Source organism: Capsicum annuum, chromosome 3, assembly GCF_002878395.1.
Source record: "Capsicum annuum cultivar UCD-10X-F1 chromosome 3, UCD10Xv1.1, whole genome shotgun sequence".
NCBI lineage: Eukaryota > Viridiplantae > Streptophyta > Magnoliopsida > Solanales > Solanaceae > Capsicum > Capsicum annuum.
Genome location: NC_061113.1, coordinates 269,362,280 through 269,386,621, shown reverse-complemented (window position 1 = coordinate 269,386,621; position 24,342 = coordinate 269,362,280). Strand labels below are relative to the sequence as shown.

Sequence of the window (24,342 nt, the reverse complement as noted above, 5' to 3'; positions counted from 1 at the left end):
GGATCTAAACTGATTGATATCCATATCTTATATTCCTCGACTGAAATTGTTGTTTTGACCCCCTTTTGACATTATATGATATGATTCACTATTGCTCTTTCATTCTCGTCTTCTTCTTGCAACTTTATTTACATCTTTTTGTTTATTTAATTACCATTTTCCCATATCATATTTATTTAAAAAATTTGAAGGAACTTTTAGTTGTTGAATAAACATACTGAGAATTTTTATTATAAGATGTGAAAAAAAGTCATCTGTAGGGAGAAGTTTAAAAGCCTTGTTGGAAGTATCATTTTTTTTATGTATTTTGTTTGTTTCTTTGTTGTTGATGTTGTTATTGATGTTGTTGGTGAGGCTGGCATTGTTGGAACTTGTGGTGTAGTATGGTTTAGACGGTGGGTGCTTCTTAGCTTAAAAATAGTGGATTCCAAACAATCAACACAAGGAGTAAGGGAGAAAAAAATAAAAAGTTTAAAGTGAATAAGAAGAGAAGAGTTGGTTACCAAAATTTAAAAAATATGTGTTGAGTGGGAATTGAACTCAAGACCAAAAGAAATAAATAGCCTTAAGCACCCATAAACAACAACTAGGCTAACCAAACAACTCTTAATATGGGTGCTCACTGATTAGATTATATACGTTTTTTTATTTATTTCCACATATATATATATAAAGTTCGATACGAGTTCAGTTTATGCTCGCGCACCTGGAGGACTCCATGTAGGTCCGTCCCTTGTTGTTGATGGTGTTGGAACATAGGATGTACGCTTCTTTGTAGTTGATGATGTTGTTGGAATAAATGTTGTTGTTTTCTTTGTTGTTGATGTTGCAACAGAAGGAGCAACTGATGGAACAAATCAAACCACCAACAAGGCTGCTATGTATTCTAACAGACTCCATATCTGTTGCATCAGACTCCATATCTGACGCAACAGACTCCACATCTGACGCAAACTATCCAGGATTTATGTATTGTGTGTGGTGTTACTTAAATAAAACTGGTGACTTTATTAAAATGTAAATTAAAAAAAATAGATCTAAATACAACATTTTATCTTTTTGTTGTATTTTCGAAAGAAATAGATTAGTAATCTGTTGTAAAATATATTCCACCTGTCAGATAACTTACAACATATGGACAATCTGTTGCAACAGATGTATATATCAGTTTGCTTTTCCATCAGCTGTGGCGTCTGTTGCAACTTGCTAATCATCTGTTTATTCAATTTCATCGAAAGCAATAGATTTTTCTAAACACTTCTTGGCCAAACTCAATTTTTGCTCATGGACTGCTTCATTTTTTTCTTTGCGTCCTTCAAGATGACCTCCAAATTTAATTTTTGCCCTCAATCCAATAACAAAAATTTAGTTTGGTTGAAGGATGCAATGAAAAAAAGAGAAGCAATCCAAGAGCAAAAATTGAATTTGGCCAAGAAGTGTTTAGAAAAATCGATTGCTCTCGATGAAATTGAATAAACAGATGACTAACAAGTTGCAACAGATGCCACAGCTAAAGGAAAAGAAAACTGATATATCCATCTGTTGCAACAGATTGTCCATATGTTGTAAGTTATCTGACAGGTGGAATATATTTTGCAAGAGATTACCAATCTTTATCTTTCGAAAATACAACAAAAATATAAAATGTTGTATTTAGATCAATTTTTTTTTTCTAATTTACTTATTAATAAAGTCACCAGTATTATTTAAGTAACACACACAACACATAAATCCCGGATAGTTTCAGCAATATTGCATTAAATCCCAGATAGTTTGCTAATTACATTTTATCCCAAAATTTTGAATTGTGATACATATGTTAAGCAATGATACTTATAGCATATGTATCACTAGTAAATATGAATCCAGGATTTTATGTAATTTTTTAAAACATTAAGCGATATTGTGTAATATGGTGTCTTAAATATGGGATTTGTGTAATTTTTCCTTTTAAGGGATATGAACAGTCGTGGCTTTTTGTTTGACTAAGTCCAGTCCCTTCCAATTCTCAATCATTTTATAAATAGGTCCCTTCGGCCTCCTCACTTACTCTCACTCACTCTCGTTCATTCTACTATACTTACAATACTAATATTTCAGATCCAGATTCGTACAAGAAGGTTCATATCGAGTCCTTGCAGGAATTTCAAAGGCAGTTTGATGAACTCCAGAGGGATTTGGCCGACTTCTGAGAAAGGCTGAGGAGGGCCCTGCTGCTGCCGGATGAAAATTATCAGGTTAACAATAACAATAACAATAATAATAATAATAATAATAATAATAATAATAATAATAATAATAATAATTAGGTTATGTTTTTTTTTCTTTTAGCGTATATATTTCCCTTTTTTATATCCGATCTACCTATAAGGGATTCAAAAAAATCAATGTATATGTTTGGTTTGGTTTGATTTGTTTTGGTCGATTTTAAATTTTTAATTCTTATTGAATATTTAATTATCATTCTATTTATTTCCTATTCAAAACATGTTGGCGGTTGGAGTTAGGGATGCGGTCATGATGAGAAATTCTCCTAAAAATGGTTCGTTAATAAATAATAAGAAACTAAATGATATTATAATCGTAAAAAAAGATTATCTAATTTTAAAAAAGTCACAACATTGGATTAATTTAATTAAGATATATATATATGATGATATGATTTTTAAGAAAAAAGTTAATGAATAGTCGTGACTGTGACTTTTGTCTAAACACATTCAACAGACAAACAAAAACAAAAAACACTTCTGATGCATCAAATTCCTCATCTGTTACGACTAATGAATCAGTTAGAAGAAATAAAAAAACTCTTTAAATAGATGGTCGATTTATAGCAACAGATGGTATATATGTTGAAACAGATGGGCTATCTGATGCAACAGATATACAATCTGTTGCCATAACTCAATTAATAAAAATGGTTATTAAAGAAACGGAAAGATTAAGTCACCACCAGCTTGATTTAATTAAGTCATTTCTTTTCACAGAAAAGAATAAGGAAATAAATGATAAACACAATTTAAACCGTAAAAAATTCACCAGAAATATTCTTGTTTTTAAATCTTCTTTATTAATTTATATAATTAAAAAGTCAGAAAATTTGACTGTCATGAAGATAATTTTTTTTTAAAAGATATATATATCATATGTTGCAACAGATATATTATCTGATGCAACAGTTGAACTATTTGTTGCAACGGATGATATATCTATTGTAATGGATGATTTATCTGATGCAACAGATATATAATCTGTTGTACAACTCAGTGTAAAAAATAAACGGTTGCTGGAAAGAACTAATTATTTCAATAATTATAAAGCTAAGCTTCAAGCTGAAAAGTCATGACCTATCATAATATTGATTAATTTAATTAAGTCATAACTTTTTACAGTAATCAAGAATGTCATTAATAAATGGAGGTGAACAGTTGTGCTTGTAAATCTACTTTATTAATTTATATAATTAAAAAGTCAGAAAATTTGAATGTCATGAAGATAATATATTTTTTTAAAAAATATATATATTATATGTTGCAACAGATATATTATCTGATGCAACAGTTGAACTATTTGTTGCAACGGATGATATATCTATTGTAATAGATGATTTATCTGATGCAACAGATATATAATCTGTTGTGCAACTCAGTGTAAAAAATAAACAGTTGTTGGAAAGAACTAATTATTTTAATAATTATAAAGCAAAGCTTCAAGCTGAAAAGTCATGACCTATCATAATATTGATTAATTTAATTAAGTCATAACTTTTACACTAATCAAGAATGTCATTAATAAATGGAGGTGAACAGTTGTGCCTTTAAATCTTCTTTATTAATCTATATAATTAAAAAGTCAGAAAATTTGGATGTCATGAACATAATATATATTTTTTAAAAATATATATATTATATGTTGCAACAGATATATTATCGGATGCAACAGGTTATCTATTTGTTGCAAATCATGATATATCTGTTGTAACAGATGATTTATCTGATGCAATAAATATATTATCTGTTGTTCAAAATAGTGTAAAAAAAAACGGTTCCTAGAAAGAACTAATTATTAATTATAATAAAGTTGAAAAACATGACTTATCATAATATTCATTAATTTAATTAAGTCATAACTTTTTACAGTAATCAAGAATGTCATTAATAAATGGAGGTGAACAGTTGCGATTTTTCGCCTAACTCATTCAAGTTCAATCCTCTATAAATAGGTCCCTCCTTACTCATTCGTTCGTTCTACTAAAAACTATTTATTCCTCGCTCTTGTTACACCTTTAACTACTTTCTTTTCAAGGACTTGATAGCTTTTTCCTGACTCTGGTAAGTTTTTTTCTTGATTTTTTTGTAAATATATGTTGTATTACATTACATTAAATTCGAATTTTTTTTTCCTTTACTTTTGTGTTTACGTGTGTGTTTTGTCAACTTATGCGTTTTTTAAATATGGATGATCCTGTGTGAGATGTCGCTATTTTACGAGACACCATGAGGGAACTGCAGAAGGAGGTTCATGACCTGCATTGAGAGTTAGCCGCCGTCAGAGTAAGGATGCTGCGGGAGATTCGCAGGCTGCGGAGGGCGCTGCTGCTTCCCTTTGAAGATTGGTCGGATGGCCATACAAATAATAATGATGTTAATAATGATGATAATAATAATTAAGCATTTTTTTTCTGTTATCTATGTTTTTTTTTTGTTTATTTTATAAAAAATTATGTTTGATGCACTTGACTTTTTATTTCTTATTTAATTTTCGTGCTGTTTATTTCTATTTCTTAATGAATGACATGTCTACAATTAAGGAATAATTTGATTCTAGTATCAATAGCAAGGACATATGAGTTATCTGTTAGATTTTGTGTGTGACAGGAGCTGTATTTTGTTGTTCGAAACATATTAGTAATCTGATGAAACAGATTATTTATCTGTTGAAACAGATTACTAATCTGGTGCAACAGAATACTCATCTATTCGATTCATAATCATATTACGGGCACCTAGAACCCTTAAACATGAATCTTACATGAGTCTACTGTTACAACAGAATATTTATCTGGTGCCGCAGATAATGGATCTGTTTAAACAGATTGCTCTTGTATTGCATTCATGTTCGCGTTCAAACTATTGTTGAAAAAATAACACACTAGCAGTTACCCAGATTCAACTAAAAAGCATAATCTGACTTACCAAAGTCTCCTCTCAAGTAAATTTCAAAGTTGAAAGTGATTTACGAAATAAAATTTGACATAAGAATTTGATCAAAGAGCAGCAGTTGGGGTAACAACAACAACAATGGTCAACAAGAAGAATATGAAGTTGATAATGAAGTATAAGATGATGATAATGAATCAGAAGATGATGAACAAAGCAGCAGTAACAATCAACAACAAATATCGCGAAGAGAGAGAAAATAACAACGGATGAGGAGAGAGAAAAAATGCCTCTTTTTCTTCGTTCCCCGTTATATATTAACTAACATTTGAATCAAAGTGTAAATTTTAAAAACTTGTGGGTTATTTTAAAATTTTTCAAACTTTCTTAAACCATAATGAAGTAATTGTCACCTCTACTCAGTTATTAAGACTTGTGTCACCTACACCTCATTTTAAAACTCTTTTGTCACTTGTGGCCCAAACCCCCGAGTTACTAGGAATTGCATATAAGGGGTGACTCAAGGGGAAAGCTAGTAAAGTCTTTGCTTTAGACCCCTAAAATTTTGAGATCTCAAAAATTTTAATAGTAAACTATATGATTTCAACTTCACTTTAAATAATAATGAATATTATGAAATACATTTTAAAAAATTATTTTAAAAAAATTTAGAAAAAACTATTTCATTTTTTCAAGAAATATTTTAGAACTTTGAACTAAACAATCCAAACTTTATATTAATAAACAAAATTTTAACAACAACATCCAAGTTAATGCATTGCAAACAAATAACTAATATCTTATTGACTAAAATTAGTCCTTACTTTTATTAATAATTATATTAATATGTGAAGTTAAAGGTTATATTTATTTTAAAAATACTATACCAAAACAAATACTACGTAAGAACAAATAAGACAATTCTAAATTATTATAGTAGTATTTTTGAACCTATGTTTACATATATAAGTTAAAATTTGGTTTAGACCACTAATTTTATTGAGAGGCCTTGTTGCATATAAGATAAATATTCAAGGTTTGGTTTGAGTTTTTGGTTTCTTGACATTGTTGGAAGCTAGTAATGTTATTATTTATTGCATTAAGGATTGATTCAAGTTAATAATACGTTAGCCATGCGTTTACAATGTTATTGTAAACATATTATTTATTATTATAAAGATTTGAGTAATTTAATTCAAAATTATGTATTCACGGGCAACTTTAAACACTTAATAAAGCACTTTGACATGTACTTTAAACATATTTCAACTCTTAATAAAACTCTTTAACATTGCTTTAAACATTTCATTGTTTCCTTTTGTTCAAAATTTTAGCATGGTACATAATTTGGGAAAAATATTAATTTGTAGTAACCTTCTTTCTTTCGTGTGTGCAAGTTCATCATATAATTGTGTAGTTCGCTGAAATGTAGAAGTCCAATTTTTTGCTAGTCTTGTTGAATCGGCAACAAAATTTGTTCTTATTAGCATGTTTATATGTATATATATATCCACCTTGGAGGTCTTAGTTCTTACTGAAGCGGGAATATCTTGTTAAAGAAAGAGAAAAATCAAAGATTTTCATCTTGAGCATATAAGTTCTTTATTATATTTCGAATTCAATTTACTTCAATCATGTTTGTTAATAGAGAAGAGTTCCTTAGTTATCGATATGATAATCATATTGAACCAAGGAAAACTCACTAGGCCAATAATTTTGTCAAGTCCCAAATGTATCAATTGAATCATAAGAGGGAAAACATTATTGTTTAGTCTTTCTCTACAATTTGGTATTAGCTATAGAGACAACCCTACTCGTATATCATTTTTTTTTTTTTCGCTCTAAATTCTGTTTAGCTATGTACTAAAATATGAAATGATCCTAATCCAGTTGTGTATCTTTTTTTTTTTTTTTTGTTATTTTTTTCAACCTATTAACTTTGGGGAACAGTTAGTGCTATGTTTGGTAAAACTATCAATACGTTGCGTTAAAAAGATTAGGTGAATTTCCTCTAAAAGGCACAACACACAAGTAGAAATTGATCCTTACTGGCGAAAGGCAAATGTCCATGTAACGTGAAGAGTTTGAGAAGTTCGGAGCTAAATGAGACAGTTTTTTAAGTTTAGAAACCAAAACGGATGATTCTTTTTTTTCTTTTTAAGTAACAAAACGGATAGTTCGTCAAAAATGGGCGAACTATGCTAACACCATTAACATCATTCGACAATTGTTTGGTGCAGGAAAAAAAATATTAATAGCGTTTGTCCAAAAAGGGGCAAACCACATTTTCATAATTTTTTTACTAATAGTTTGTCCCTGATAATTGATTAAACATTATATTGTTAATATTTCTGGAAGATTTTTATTTATGTAAATGTTTTGTCACTTCAACTTTTTAGAAGTGGTATAATTTTTTCATCACTAATAAATATGTTGTTGTTCACTTCATTTTATAATGAACAACTATTTGTGTAACAAGAAAGTGTTCCGTAAATAATGAATGTTGCTTGTGAATAATGAGATAAAATGAAGTAAACAACAATACATTTATTAGTGAAAAAACTGTATCACCTCCAAAAATTTAGTGACAAAACGTTTGCATAAATAAGAATCTCTCAGGAATATTAGCAATGTGATGTTTAATCAATTATCAGTCGAATTTCTCAATGAAAAAATCATAGTTCGTCCAAATAAAAATAGTTCGCCCACAAATGAGCAAATTATTTTTAAAAAAATTATGAAAATGTGGTTTGCTCGTTTTGGGCAAACCATGTTTATATATATTTTTTTTCATGCACCGAACGTTTGCCAAAAGATGCTAATGGTGTTAATTGTAGTTTGGCCATTTTTTAGCGAATTGTCTATTTTGTTACATAAAAACCGGATTGTTCCTTTTAGTTCCACACTCAGAGTTAGAGAATGTATAAGTTTATGAACTTTAATAACATTTTGAGAGACAACGGAATATTAGAATAAAATTAAATAGGTTATTTGGTAGGGTGCATAAGAATAGTGTTGAATACCACTTTGTAATGCTGAAATCATTTTTATGCAGTATTTAATTTGACGTATTAAAAATAATATGTATTTTATTATCGACCTTACCAGCATCGGAGGTGTACTAATCAATGAACCCATGAAACTAACTTTCTTTTATGATAAAATAAATCAAATCTAAGCGATCACGATATCGTGTGGATATTGATCGAGTTGGAGGAATTTGGGTTGACTGAATCCATCTCGTTTTACCTTATTATGTATCACTTTCCACATGAGTAGGTGAAAACATGTCGAATCACAAATAGAGGCAACATAAAAAAGTAGTACTTAGTAGATAATGAGTCCCTAATATTTAGACCACCAAAAGAAAAGGAAGACATACATGAAAAGGGAAGACAAACTATATATGTGGAGTTTGTCACAAATAAACATGCATGAAATAAACAAATAAACAGAACCAAAAAGAGAAAAATTTTGATGATGTAGATCATTTGGCTTAATTGACCACTAAAACCAGAATCACAAAATTAAGTGTCCCATGAAATGAAATACTAGCAATTTTTGCAATAAATCAACAAATTAAACTTGCATGCAATAACCCCATGAGAATAGCCATAAGGAGATCGATCACTTGCTACTCTGAACAACTTATCAACACAACAACGTAACTGAAAGTCGTTGTCATAAAATTCTTGACCATCATCATTCATCAACACAAGCTATATAGGCTCGTGTTGTTCCTTGTGTGTTCATGGGTTATAGATTATAGATAGATATAGTCATAGGGCTCAGAGGCGAACTCAGGATTTGAAGATAGGGGGTGCATCATTATCTTTAACATAGTCATATCGATTATCAACTACACAATTTTTTTCTTTTTTTGGTCAACATTAACTACACAATTTGACATATGAATCTTTTAAACTTAAAAATTATTAAAAAAAATGGGCAAAGTATAAACTTCAAAATCATCAAATGATATTACTATAGTACTAATATAACAAAAGTAGATCATCCTTTCATACTAGACATCGACACGTTTTCATATTCTGAAAACGGTCAATGATTACATCGTTGCTTATATTTACAAATATATCCTTCTCAATATAACAAACTAAACAATCACTTAAAAATGCATCACCAATAGTACTATGCAATTCATTCTTGATATGCTTCATGGATGAAAAAGTCTCTCTACAGTTGCAGTAACGACTGGTAAAATCAACGTTAACTTCACAAGTAACGCGATGAGAATTATCCTTAAAACTAGAACTTGGTTGAGGAGAATACTATCTATCCATTTCAATTCACAAGAATCAATAACAAATTCCTACAAAATAAAAAATTCATCAAGAATATAAGTAAAAATAATTATTCATTTATTTTTAATCAAATCCCATGAACTTAAATAGAAGCAAGAAAGAAGACATAAATAAATTTTATACACTAACTTTCAAGCAACATATTAAAAGCAATTAACATTACACAAACTTGAATTAAAAATAAAAAAAAATGAAAGGAAGAAATGTGTACCTATTAGCATCAGATGGAAAATTGCTCCTTTCTCTTTGTTTGGGTACTACTACTTTATAAATTGTAGCGACTCCATCAGAAATTGAACGCGCGACGTCGGGCCAGAAGAACGTCAGCATTTGAGTTTCAAACCAGTGTACCCATACAAGTTTTATTATTGAGGGTGCACAATTAAATATATTAACACTTTAGTAGGATATATATACATATATATATAATTTTTTTAAAAAGTTATCGGGTGCACGTGCACCCTCGAGGCACCACGTGGGTCCGCCTCTGATAGGGGTGTTCATGGGCTTGGTTAAAAACCAAACCGGTTTGATTTGGTTTAGTTAGGTTTGATTTTAAATTTTAAAAAACCGATGCTATTTGGTTTGGTTATGATTTTACTTAAAAAAAAATCGTGAAAATAACCAAACCGAATCGATAAATTTTATATATATATATATATATATATATTATAATTATTTACATATAATTTATAAATAAAATATAATATTTTATTAAATTTAATCTTAAACTAAATTTTAATGGGGAAAGGACAAAAATAGCACTTCATTCTAAAATAATTCTACAATAATAGCCACCCAAAACTAATTACCTATAATTAGCCACTAAAGTAATTCCTACTTTAGCCATTTTAATGTAGGCTTCGTCTCCTTCTCTATTTTTTAATTTTTTTTTATTGTTTCATTTTTTAAAAATGTTGTCCATTTTCTTATGAAAAAGTGAATTAAACTTTTCTATTTTTTTATTTCACTACTATTTTTTTTTCAAAGAATTGTATCAAAATGGTATAAACGTTATATCAATTTTATATAAGGACTGTATATGTATGTGTGAGTTCCCTCTCTTTTGAAAAAGTATATCAATATGGTATAACTGTTGTATCAATTTAGTATAGGGATTGTGTATGCATGCATAGGTTTCGTCACTTTTGAAAAAGTGCATCAGTTTGGTATAACATTGCATCAATTTGGTATAAAAACTGTATATGTAGGAAAGTGCCAAAGTAGCCCAAAGGCTATTAAATGACATTAAACGTTGTACCAATTTGGTATAACGTTGTATCAATTTGGTACAGGGATTGTATATGCATGCATAGGTTCCGTCTCCTTCGAAAAAGTGTATCAATATGGTATAAGCGTTGTATCAATTTGGTATAAAGACTGTATATGCAGGAAAAGGTCAAAATAGCCCAATGGCTATTACGGGGTATTATTTTGGCTTACGGGGTATTATTTTGGCCGACTGGACACCATGTGGAAAACTTACCATATGCTAGCCATTTGTTTTCAAAAGGACAAAATTCAGAAATAACATACTTATCCCCTTAATTATGGATTTCATAGCAACAGTTTCATAATTACATAATATAGCAAGTTGTATTTTGTATTTTTACAAACTGTCGCTACAAAAATACAAATAAATATGATTTTTATTGTCCTTATGATAGATATGTATTTTGTATTTTTGCAAAATGTTGCTACAAAAATATAAATACATACAAATACATATGCTACAAAATGGAATTTAATAAACGTGTTGCTATTTTTTGTAATTTAATACTTAAGTATGCTACTTTATGTAAATTTTCCTTTTCAAAATGGCCAGTGAGTGCCAATTTTAATTTATGTCTAGCCCAACAAATATTTTAGCCCAATTGCCCAAAGCCCCAAACCCAAGCCCAACTCCACCTACTATTACTACTAAGTAAGTTATATAAATAACATAAATACCAACCCTTTTGAAAATAATTATACTCTCTCCCACTTTTTAAATTATTTTACTCTCCCTATTAATATACATAACATAGTCGACATATACATAGCATTCTATGTATATGTTGGGATTTTTGTAATATGTTTAAGGAGTTAGGATTTTTTGTAATATTGAAAACATAAGTTGTGTATTTGTGTAATTTTTAGATAAGTTAATTCTACCTCACTTTTTCTACTTCAACTTTCACAATACGTAGACCGTAGTACATCAACTACTGCTTCTTTTATTCTTCATTGAAAGGCAGCTGCAGCTTCTACTATTTTTCATAGAGAGCAAACATTAAAAAAAAAAAAATTCTTTTCAATTTTTCATCTCACTAGGAAAAGCAAAAATAAAGATTGAAGCTTGGAAAGTGAAAACTTTAAATACAAGATTATTAAAGCGTGGGAAGATAATTTTTAGTTGTTTTTTATTCTAGCTACCTTAGCTAATTTTAATTTTATATATTAAAGCTCTGTTTTATTAAATAGTACACTACAATAGAATATAAAACTCTATTTTACAATGTACATGTATGTGTTTGTATGTTATTAGATAATCTTACTAGCTACAACACAAAGCTGGAGTTTATAGTGAAGGAGACCTCTGACTTCTCAACGATCAAACACTCAAAACTCCAACCCCTAGTTCTTCTACAACATGAACACTATCCGTACTCAAACGATGCTACCTCCCATTCAACTAGTATCGGTAATGGGCCTACCTGCTGGAAAGATGCCAGTTTACTCCACTCCACAAATCCCACAGAACCCCAACCCCAACTCTTGGATGGAAAGGTGCCTTCAAGAGCAGTCCATTGCACTCCAGGTTCAAACGGGTCACGGGGAGATGATGCTTCTCCTTCAAGACCCGACAGTCCTAGCCATCTTCGCGGCGGATGTGATGAGGAGAGCAATGGAAACATACAATCAGCATCTATGGATATCAACGGTTCTCCAACCACCAATGCACTACCAGCTTCTAACATTACCCTTCTTCAATGTCCCAATCTGGGAGACGCTGACTGTGGGGCCAATGCAACAGCCATACCAGATGGGAGGGTCCATCCATGTCGATACCGCCATTAATGCCCAACTTCAAGGATATCGACCCACTCTACCACCATTGGCAAGTAAGCGGGAACATTTCATCAAAAAGGTACCCAATATTTTAAACTCAATTCATCTAAGAACAATACGTATAACTACTCAGGAAATAGAAGAAGCTCTCGAGGAAATGCGAGAAACTCGAACAGAAATAATGGTTCTAAAAGAGTTAAAAAGTGATGATATACAACGAGAAATATGACAAGAAATTCATACTTATCTGTCCTCCGAATCTCTTGAAAAGCTCCATAGATATTCAGCGTCCTTTCAACCCACAGATAGGGAATTATGTACTCATAATGAACCCGACAATGAGGAATCCGGACCCAGAACTGACTTTGGAACCTCCAACGGACATTCTCATGATAAACTCACCCCACCTGCGCAGATCCATAAACATCATCATATGGAACTGTAGAGGGGGGAATGGGCCAGACTTTAGGCAAAATTTTAGGTCCTTGCTAGATTGGCATAAGCCACCTATGGTAGCCTTGCTTGAAACCAAAATGCAGGATCATCAAGTTTTACTTGATTATTTCCCTTTGACAAGAATGATTGATGTCCCAACAATAGGCAATTCTGGTGGTCTGGCCATTCTGTGGGATGATGCCCTTCTGGAACTTGATCAAATTTAAACTACTGGCCAGGAAATTCATGCCATGATAAAGATAATCTCTAAAAACACTTCTTGATTGTTTAGTTGTGTTTATGCTAGTACTTACAGGTGTAAGCGTAAAATCCTTTGGCAAAATTTGAAAACTATCAAAGACAACTACAAAGGTAAGTGGCTCATTGGAGAAGACTTTAATGAACTTCTGCTTTGCTCTGAAAACAAGGTGGTAACCCCCATAATCAATCTCGTATGAGGAACTTCTGGGACACAATTAATTATTGTGATTTCATTGACATGGATTTTCGTGGAAGTAAATTCACTTGGTTAAATAAACATTTTAACCAAAAAAATGCTCTCATTTGTGAAAGATTAGACCGCTTCTTTGCCAATAATGAGTGGATAATAAGTCACCCAGATGACCATGTCATTCACTTGCCTCGGACCCACTCTGACCACTGCCCCCTTCTCCTCCAACTGTATAAAAAAGAACCTAGGGCTAAGTCTAACATCTTTAGGTTTGAAACTATTTGGTCCTCCCATTCTGACTTTCCGTCTCTAGTAAAAAATGCTTGGGACCACCACCCATACTTGCCTACTGCTATAAATCAGTTTCAGGATGATGTCGCCAAGTGGAATAAGAAAACTTTTGGTAATATCTTTCATAAAAAGAATATTATTTTAAAAAGACTGCAAGGGATCCAAAACTCACCCAATTATCCAAATAGTGCCTTCCTTACTAATCTTGAACATGAACTTATTGGAGACTTCAACCATATCCTAAAAATTGAAGAAGAGTTTTGGAAGCTTAAATCAAGAATTAATTGGCTCCAAGAGGGGGATGCGAACACAAAAATTTTTCATACATCCATTCTGCTCAGACGAAAGAGAAATAGAATTCTCTCCCATCAGGACGAGAATAACAATTGGATCAATGACCAAGAGAGTATCATGGTTCATTCTTACTGCTTTTTCAATAATTTATTCCAAACTATTCATAGTAAGACTATTGCGATCATCCCTGCCCTTAGTGCTAATATGATTACTGAATTAGATAAATTAAGGCTGGTGGATCTCCCGACTGAAAAAGAAGTACGAGACACTGTCTTCTCCTTCCACCCCTACAAAGCCCCTGGCCCTGACGGCCTACACCCCTTCTTCTACCAGAAATATTGAAGTATTGTGGGACCATCTGTTACTACTCTTTGCCGGATAGATTTCCAAACTGGAAAGATTTTGGAAGAAATTAACCAAACACATATCTGTTAGATTCCAAAATGTAACAATGCAACCACTCTAAAAAATTTTCGACCTATCAGCCTTTGCAATACCTCCTACAAAATCATTACCAAACTCATAGCTAGGATACTACGACCTTTAATGTGTGATTTAATCGGGCCTTGTCAATCCAGCTTTCTTAAGAATTGACTAGTTGGCGATAATGCCATCATTGTCCAAGAAATTGTTAACTATCTTAGGAAAACTAAAGGGAAAGCTAGCTCTTTTTTAATGAAAATAGATCTCAAAAAGGCTTTCGATAAGCTGGAATGGTCGTTCATCTGCAATACCCTCCTCTACTTTAACTTTTCTTCCACTCTAGTTAATCTTATCATGCACTGTATTTGTTCTAGTACTGCTGTTGTCCTCATAAATGGTCAAAGAGCGAAATTCTTCAGCCCATCTAGAGGTATTCTGTAAAGGGACCCTATTTCACTGTATATTTTTATTTTATGCATGGAAGTTCTTTCTCACAATATCAATGAAGCTATCTTTAAAAAGAACTGGATCCCCATTCAAATCTCCCAAGGTGGCCCAGCCCTGTCCCACCTCTTTTTCGCCGATGATCTAGTCTGTATGTCTAATGTTAGTGGGAATAGTCACAAATCTTTGATGACGACCTTATCGAACTTCTGTAATTGGTCGGGGCAAAGTATTAATCTTCAGAAATCCAAAATTCTCTTCTCTAATAATTGCCCTAACAGCACCCAAAAGTTGTTGTCCTCTTTCTTCAACATTAGAAAAAGCAACGACTTTGGAAAATACTTAGTTTTCCAGTTCTCAATAAAAATCCCTCAAAAGCGGATCTCCGCATTGTCCTGGATAACCTTCAAAAGAAGCTAATGGGATGAAAAACAAAGTTCCTTACTTTAGCTGGCCGAACAACTCTTGTTAAAGCATCCCTAAACAGTATACCTATGCCCCTCATGTACTACATTATGTTTTCAATCGGGGTGTCCAAACAAATTGATCGCTTCCAACGTAACTTTATTTAGGGCACAACAACTACTCGCAAGAAATTACACCTTATTAAGTGGGACACCTTGTGTCTCCCTAAAGACCAAGGTGGTCTAGCCATCCAGAAGAGTAGTGTTAAAAATGAGGCCCTCTTAGCTCGTCTTGTTTGGCGACTATTAAAAAATCCCAACTCCCTATGGGCATCCGTCCTTATCCACAAATATACTCGTGGGTACGGACTGCTGGACACTTCTAAGCATATTAAAAAGCCTAGCTTCATTTGGAAAAACCTTATGACTGGTTGGAGTATCTGTGCAGAGAACATGCGATGGACTTTAGGTAATGGTACTAATATCTCCCTCTGGGCTGATAACTGGATCCACCACAACAAACCCCTATCACAGCTCCTTCATGGTCCTTTGCAATGATGGGAAATAGAATACTGATAATATGACTTACGCTCTTTCCTTAGAAACTGAACTCCTTATCAAATCCATCCCCATTCCTTCGTCTTCTCGTATGAGAGACTTACGGTTATGGTCTCTAACACCAAATGGCATATTTACTACAAAGAGCGCCTATGCCCGTCTCCTCCAGGAAAAAATTGTGCAACCAAACACTTGATCCCCCGAGTCCCGTTGGATTTGGAAGCTTAGATGTCCTAACAAAATTAAATTTTTCCTTTGGCTAAGCAACCATGGTCGACTTCCGACAAAAGTCTATCTCCATCGCCTTTCTATAATTAATGATTCTAACTGTGCAATTTGTAATGCTCCTGAAACATTACAGCATATCTTTTTCCAATGTCCCACTGTGCAAATATTTTGGAGCCAACTGTGCCTTCCACCTGCTTTCCAAAATATTGCGATATACAATGGGAATGATTGGTTATGAAAGTGCAGAAATCTCCTAATTCCTCCGCTTAACAAGTTAATAATCTAGAAAGATGCTTTCCCTTTCTACATGTGGTATGTTTGGCTCACCCGAAATCATAACCTTTATAACGAGTCCAAAATTAACATTGATGTCTCAACTCCTTTTACTCGGGCTGCGGAATATTTATTCTTGACCACAAATCATCCTAAGGTTACTTCGGAACCTAAAACAACCTGGAAACCACCTGAAAAGGGTCTCAAACTAAACTTTGATGGTTCCCACAATTACTTAACAAAGACTGCTGGTGCGGGAGGAGTATTTTGAGACCCACTTGGAACATGGGTAAAGGGTTATAGTGCAAAAATCACCGTCCTTCCCCCTTTGAAGCTGAATTAACTGGCCTCCTATTTGGCCTTCTCATAGAATTAAAAAAACTTTGAATTCTCAATTCTCTACGACGTCTAGGCCATAAAATATTTTCAGAAAAAAGCAAATCAAAATGATTTTTGTCTGTATTTATTCTTTGAGTTTGAGGTTGCTCAGAATATACAGGTCTCCCATCTGGAAATTGCTATGGACTCACTTGAGGTAATTAACTCTTTGGGTTTATTTGTACAAACTAATAACAATTTACTACTATCGTGCAGGGATCTTCTCCTCAACTTGGGGACCCCGAGGCTACTGCATGAGCCTAGATACATAACAGTGTAGCTGACAAGCTTGCGAAGCAAGGGCAGAAGTTAACAAGCAGTACCTGTTTTGTAGCATGGATGGAACCACTGGATTTTGTTTACTCTCTGATCAAAGCAAACACTGATGAACCTGTGTATGATGGGCCTGTTGTGCCCTTTTTAAAATGGGAAAACCACAAAAAAATCCTAGCTAAAGAAAGTAATTATACAAAATCCCCATTGGTTTTCTCTTTCCCTAATTTCAACAAAAATACTAATACATTTGGCCATTTATTATACATGTGTCGAATGTATGAGGAAACACAAATTCCTTAAATTAAGGAAACTGAAATGATTAGGTTGTTTAGTGTTTTTAAAGTCACGCACCTAATTAGCTACCTTTAGTTTTTTTTTTGTGTTGGATATTTGTATGAACTTGTATTTGAATTTCAAAGTGTATGTTAAGCCCCATTTTTTTTTTGTCAGATTTTGCAATCAATCTTTCAAGATCCAAAAAGTAAAAACAACAAATTTGTTGAACCTAAGTTTTCAGTGCTACCAAAAAAATTGAAGTTAAGTATATGCTTGAAGGAAATTCTTCTCCAATCGCCATGAAGTGGGGATTGTAGATCCGAAAAGAAAAAATTAATAAATCTCTTGTATCCACCTTCCCATTCAATTTATCTCTCTTTTTCATATGAGAACATATGAAGAACATTTTTCCACGCTCAATTTCAAGCAATCGTATACTTAGAGGTTACCAATTTTTAAGTTATCAAACATTTGTTGGACTTATGTACTTTTTTTCCATTAATTTTCAAATTTTTTTCAACTTTATCAAATCACAATCTGGTTCGATTTTTGGTTGCATGTTTGTTTTTTATGAAATTAATTGCTATTGTAAATCCATTTCAGTGTGATAGTTCGATAATATAATTTTTTTTCCATTTATTAAAAGTCTGATCTTTGTATATTTTGTTCTAAAGTTGTTAGTTCTTATTCAAATTCTTATTCGACTAATAAAGATGATATTAAGTTTAATTATGGTTCTAAATAAAATTTTGCCGTATAAGTTACCCTCATACATGTTGATATGTACTTTTAGTAGAGTCTAATATGAAATGTTAGATGTATAAGTTTCCCTCATACATGTGCAACTCTATAGCGGTTAGGGTTGATTTTATTATACATTAATGCAATTTGTTTGTACATAAATAAGTTCCCTTATACATGTCTAACAACTTTTATTAATTTTGACATGTGCTACCATGTATATGAACCTACTGTCATACATCTGAACCAACATATCATACATCTGAACCTACTGTCATACATCTGAACCAACATATCATACATCTGAACCTACATTCATACATCTATACCAGCGTATTATACATCTTGTTAATGAAATCCCATTTGATGTTGAGTATGTTCAAAACATCCCACAACAAGCGTTTGATAGTTTGTGAGTAAATTACAGTTTTTTTCATGTATAACAATGTTATAAGTAATGTACTGATTAGTATTTTATTTTATATTTTTGAAATCAGGGACTATGGGGTTTTTGTCTTTGTCTACGCAGAAATATTAAGTGGAAGGCACCAACTTCATTCACGTGGGTTTGATGTCGCAAGTCAACATGCACGATATTCTTCATTACTATGGTATGACGGAGTCGAAAAGGCAAAACAAGGGTACACAAGTGATAAAGGCGATCCGCCTCGGCCTAGGAATATTGTTCTAGATGTAATTGATACAAGTGAAATTGTTACTTTAGAGTAGCATTGTTTTTAAAATAGTCGGCATGGAAAAAACTAATTCTTCATTTTGTGGTTCTTGTTAAACAATTCCAACTTTACTTTCTTGATGTTAATGCACATTTTGGGTAACAAGACTTTTCAAATCCTTATTTTCTTCTTTCTTTCTTTTATAAGTCTTGGAATATATTTTTAGACAAACAAAGACCACACTTTTGATATGTTGGTTCAGTTGTATGAAAGTAGGTTCAGATGTATGATATGTTGGTTCAGATGTATAACAGTAGGTTCAGATGTATGGTAGCACATGCCAAAATTAATAAAAGTTGTAAGATGTGTATGAGGGTAACTTATTCATTTACAAACAAATTGCATTAATGTATAATAAAATCAATCCTAACCGCTCTAGAGTTGCACATGTATGAGGGTAACTTATACATCTAACAATTCATCTTAGACTTTACTAAAAGTACATCTCAACATGTATGAGGGTAACTTATACACCTAAAAATCATTCATAACCATTATTAAACAACACATACAAATGTATGATAGTTTTTTATACATGTAACAATTTATATCATAATTAGCTAACAGTTGCACATTGTATGAGGTTCATTTATACATTAAAAAACCAAATCATACAAACATTAAACAACTTATAGTCATGTATGATGGTAAGTTATACATGTATAAATAGATTGCATTAATGTATAATAAATTTCAGTGATAGATGTAATAAAAATTTAATCAACTCATAATGAAAACACAGAATATGTGTTGTTGATATGATGTTTCTAATAATAACTTATGTTACATGTTATTATACATGACATGATTACAGTTGGATAGCTGATAATGGTAAATTCTGCATGTATGACGGCATATTATACGTTGGTTCACATGTATGATAAATCGGTTCACATGTATGACATCATATTATTTTTAGACGGAATACATATACAGGCCGCTAAACTATTTCACTTTTCCCGCATAGGTACCTCAATTAAGCAATCTACCTATTGAACCCTTTACTCCTTCACAAATGGTTTCAATTGAGCACAATTTGTTGATGTGGCAAAAATATAAAATGCGTGTACTACACACGCCAATGATGTGGCAGAATGACAAATTAGACGACACGTGGCATTTTCACTTACAAAAATTAAAAAATAATTTTCTAATATAATTAAATCTAAATTTTTTTTTTAAATCATTAATACCCCCCCCCCCCCCCCCCCCCCCCAAACCCCCCCCCCCCCCCCCCCCCTCTCTTCCTTTTCAAATGCTACTTTCTCCATTTTTAGCAGACAAGTTAAAAAAAATGGTTCTCCATTTTTTAGCACAACAAGTAAAAAAAAATAAAAAATAGTATCTTCTTCTTCCGTTCCAAATACTTCTTTCTCCATAAAGAAAAATAGTTTTATTTCTTTACCTCCTTCTTCTTCCTCCTACTCTTCCACCATTAAACCACACTTTCAATTCTTCATTTTTCCACCAAAACAACACCTAACAACAAGAAAAAGAGTACCAATTCAACACACACTCATTTACAACAAGTAATAATAACAATTTTTTTTTAGTCAAAGCATAAGAGACTTTCTTGTTCTGTAATATTGCATCTGACATAGGTCACTAAATTTTGACATCAAAGATCTCTTTCACCGAAGAGCATGTGTACATCATCAAAGGAAAAGCCAAACAATAAGAATCCAATCGAAAGGTGGCTCATAAAATTGTCCACCAAAAGCTCTACAACCAAAAGACTGTTCACTCACCAAATCAGCACGTCAGAACCTGCTTAAACTTGCCTGCTCCCAGTTCATGAGGGATGTACGTTTCTACCCATAGTAAAGCAAAGAAGTCATTCCTTCAATTTCTGAATGCTCACAGCACTACATTCACCTGGATCAGTCAACTATGTCTTCTTAGCAAGATTTAAAAAGAAAACTTTATTTTTTTTGTCTTCTTCTTCCTCTATTCTTCCACCATTAAAATTCACTTTTACTCCTCCACTTTCTACCAAAACAACACCCAACAATTAAGAAAAAATCTCTTTCATTTGAGAATTAAGCGATGGCATCAAGAATTTTTTCGGTGGTGTTGATGTTGCACTGTTGGTGGTGTTGCACCCATTTCAACACAATTAACCGTCGAAAAATCATATTGTTGCAGTGTTGGAAAAAGGAAATTGAAAAAAAAAATAAAAAAGGTGTTCAATATAATTTTTTTAATCTTGAAATTAAATGTAATTTTTAAATTTTTTAATTTTGAATTGGAAAAATTACAATGTAATTTTAATGGAAATTAAAAAAGGCATTCAATGTAATGGAAAATCATATTGTTGCTGATATGAAAAAAAAAATTAAAAAAAGGAAATTACAATAAATAATGGCTTCTCACTCTCCTAATGAAGAGTGTATTACACATGCCACGCCACATCAGCATCACATTAGCAATTGTGCTCAATTGATACATTTTGTGAAGAAGTAAAGGGTTCAACAGGTACCTATCTTAATTGAGGTGCCTATACAGAAAAAGTGAAATAGTTAAGAGGCCTATATATGTGTTTAGCCTTATTTTTAATTTGAAATGATGAAAATCAGCTTTAGGAGGGAAATAACAAGCCTTGGATCCTCTTTTTCAATTTCAATAAGATGTGACTTTCTTTCACCTTTTTGGAAAGGTTGTTGCCTCTCTTGAAAAGACTTTGTCCACCTTTTGGGTAACAAGACTTTTAAAATCCTTACTTTCTTCCTTCTTTCTTTCTTTCATATGTCTTGGAATATATTTTAAGACAAACAAATACCTCACTTTTGATATGTTGGTTCAGATGTATGACTGTAGGTTTAGATGTATGATATGTTAGTTCAGATGTATGATAGTAGGTTCAGATGTATGACAGGAGGTTCAGATGTATGATATGTTGGTTCAGATGTATGACAGTAGGTCAAATGTATGGTAGCACTGGTCAAAATTAATAAAAGTTGTTAGACATGATTGCGGGTAACTTATTCATTTACGAATAAATTGCATTGACGTATAATAAAATCAACACTAACCGCTATAGAGTTGCACATTTATGAGGGTAACCTATACATCTAACAATTCATATTACACTCTACTAAAAGTACATCTCAACATGTTAGCATACATTAAAGCCTATGTATACTGAAACTTTGCCAATCCAGTAAACTTGCGAATGTATAATATGTTGTTATACATTCAAATCATTGTATAATGAAAGTGTGTCGTTCCAGTAAACATTCCAATGTATAATATTCGTTCACATGTATGATAAATTGGTTCTCATGTATGACATCATAATTATACATTGATTCACATGTATCATAAATTCTTTTACATGTATGATATCATATTCTTGGTTCACAAAGCCTTGATCCTATTTTTCAATTTCAACAAGATGTGACCTTTTTGGAAAAGTTGTTTTAAGACAAACAAAGACCACACTTATTTCTTCTTATTTTTGAATCAAACCACCACTATTTGAATGGTCTTCTTCAACGACATTTGGAAAACATGAAGAACACGAACAACATTAAAGAAATGATAAATTGGTTCGCATGTATGATCTGACGTTTTTTTTTGTAACAAAAAAATCAAAGATCTAACTTGTACTATATGAAAAAAAAAACCCAAAAAAAAAGAACTACTAAACTTGAATAGGATTGAAGAATAATGAAATTTGAACATGTAAATGAAGAATAAATGGAAACCCCCTTAATTGGTAAAGTTGAACTTGACAGAAAAAAATTAAAAAAATTAATAAACTAGAATATTAAACACAATTAAATCTTGATAACTTACTATATGCAAATCAAAGATCTAACTTGTACTATATAGTAAAAAAATTAAAAAAAACGAAATACCAAACTTGAATAGGATTGAAGAATGGTGAAATTTGAACATGCAAATGAAGAAAAAATAGAAACATCTTAATTGGTAAAGTTGAACTTCATAGAAAAAATAAAAAAAATTAATGAACTAAAATATTAAACATAATTAAATTTTGATAACTTACAATTTGATAACCACTAGGTTGAATTTCCTTCAATTTTCCCGTAAAAGATGTTTTCAAAAATGGAGTACAATTCATATGAGTAATGGGAGAAGTAGAGAGTGAAAGAAGAAAGAGCATTAGAGAGTGAAAGAACAAGGCAAAAGCTGCCAAATGAACTAAAGTTATTTCCTTTTCCTTAATTTATGGTATAAAGTGGCAAATTTTTTTCTTTCTTTAGCCTTTTTGTTTGAAATAAAACCTTCTTTCACATGTATAATACGTAGGAGAGAGAAATTTCCAACAAAGGAGATTTTTATAATTAATTTGAAATTTGTGTAATTAATTTGTCAATTTAGAATTTTTTGTAATCAGATAAAGTTGATTGGTGTATATATGTAATTCTTCCTTTTAAAATTTAATTGCAGTAATAGTACTAGGCCCTTGTGTAATTCAGTTGAGCTTGTACAAGCTACTACTTTATCCAACTATGATGCATATTATAAATAATGAGTAGCTTTATTCAACTATGATGCATATTATAAATAATGAATAAAAGCTCTCCTTTGTTAAAAAAAAAAAAAAAAAAAAGAACTTAAGACTCTAAAGAGAGAGATGGTGAAGAGTGGACATGGTTTTGTTATGAATGATGCGCATGGGACTTATGTTCGTTCCATTTAAGATTAAGAATCCCACCTTATCTACGACCTACGATCCGAATGTAAGAATTGAAATGAGGAAAAATTAATGAATTTTATCTTTATTTTGTAAATTGATAATTAATTTGAAAAAAACTATATTTAATAATGTGGACAATTCTATTACTAAGATATAAGTGTGAATGCAGGCAGCTTGTGGACGACATGTCTGCTTCAGTTGTTTTAATTATGATTTTACTATATCACCCCTAATCAAGTAAAATCACCCCTAATTAATTATTATAAGTTATTTATGTATTAAAACTAATAATATTAATGTGAATGAAGTTGCTGAAGCAGGCAGCTTGTGGACGACATGTCTGCTTCGACTGCTTCAATCGTGATTTTATTATATCACCCTTAATTAAATATTATAAATTATTTATGTATTAAAAAAATAAAAGAGATATTATGACATGTCTGCTTCAGTTGCTTCAACCGTGATTTTACTATATCATCTCTAATTAATTATTATGAGTCATTTATGTATTAGAAAATTAATAATATATACAACAACAACAACAACAACAAACCCAGTGTATTCCCACCTAGTGGGGTCTGGGGGGGTAAGATGTACGCAGACCATACCTCTACCTCTGGTGAAGTAGAAAGGCTGTTTCCGATAGACCCCCGGCTCAAGGCACGAGATACCACACGAACACATAGTAAAGCACAGAAGCAGATTACATAACATAAATAAGGCACCCATAAGTAATATAAAACAGAGGAAAGTAGAGGAAAGCACACAGATTCGTAATAAAACATGAAACACGGAACAAGGAATCATAACAGGAATAAAACCCCCACCAAGTACTTCCCTACACTAGCGACCCAAACTGGCCCTAATAATATATAATTAAAAATAAATAAAATAAATATTTATGATATGCCTTCTTCAGCTACTTCAATCGTGATTTT

The 24,342-nt window shown here is 31.9% G+C and overlaps 1 protein-coding gene and 2 long non-coding RNA genes across 3 annotated transcripts; 1 reads left to right on the top strand and 2 right to left on the bottom strand.

Annotated features, from left to right (window-relative positions):
• Positions 1 to 9,115: 9,115 nt before the first annotated feature.
• On the bottom strand, positions 9,116 to 10,047 carry LOC124897272. Its single transcript, XR_007054008.1, has 2 exons — positions 9,693 to 10,047; positions 9,116 to 9,489 (listed from the first exon to the last, which is right to left on the bottom strand). It is a non-coding gene; the product is annotated as an uncharacterized LOC124897272 (long non-coding RNA).
• A 1,733-nt stretch (positions 10,048 to 11,780) lies between these two features.
• Positions 11,781 to 17,435, top strand: LOC124897271. The gene is made up of 2 exons (XM_047410224.1): positions 11,781 to 12,611; positions 16,928 to 17,435. The coding sequence occupies exons 1-2, from the start codon at positions 12,114 to 12,116 to the stop codon at positions 16,967 to 16,969; spliced, it is 540 nt and encodes a 179-aa protein (XP_047266180.1). The 5' UTR covers positions 11,781 to 12,113; the 3' UTR covers positions 16,970 to 17,435.
• Positions 17,436 to 19,980: 2,545 nt separating this feature from the next.
• Positions 19,981 to 22,922, bottom strand: LOC107861594. Its single transcript, XR_001671828.2, has 3 exons — positions 22,751 to 22,922; positions 20,487 to 20,613; positions 19,981 to 20,217 (listed from the first exon to the last, which is right to left on the bottom strand). It is a non-coding gene; the product is annotated as an uncharacterized LOC107861594 (long non-coding RNA).
• Between the last annotated feature and the right edge of the window lie 1,420 nt (positions 22,923 to 24,342).

Coding starts and splice junctions, on each gene's coding strand:
- LOC124897271 (XM_047410224.1), top strand. CDS start 12,114: ATGAACACTATCCGTACTCAAACGATGCTACCTCCCATTCAACTAGTA. Junction 12,612..16,927: donor GGGAACATTTCATCAAAAAG/GTACCCAATATT, acceptor ACTATCGTGCAG/GGATCTTCTCCTCAACTTGG.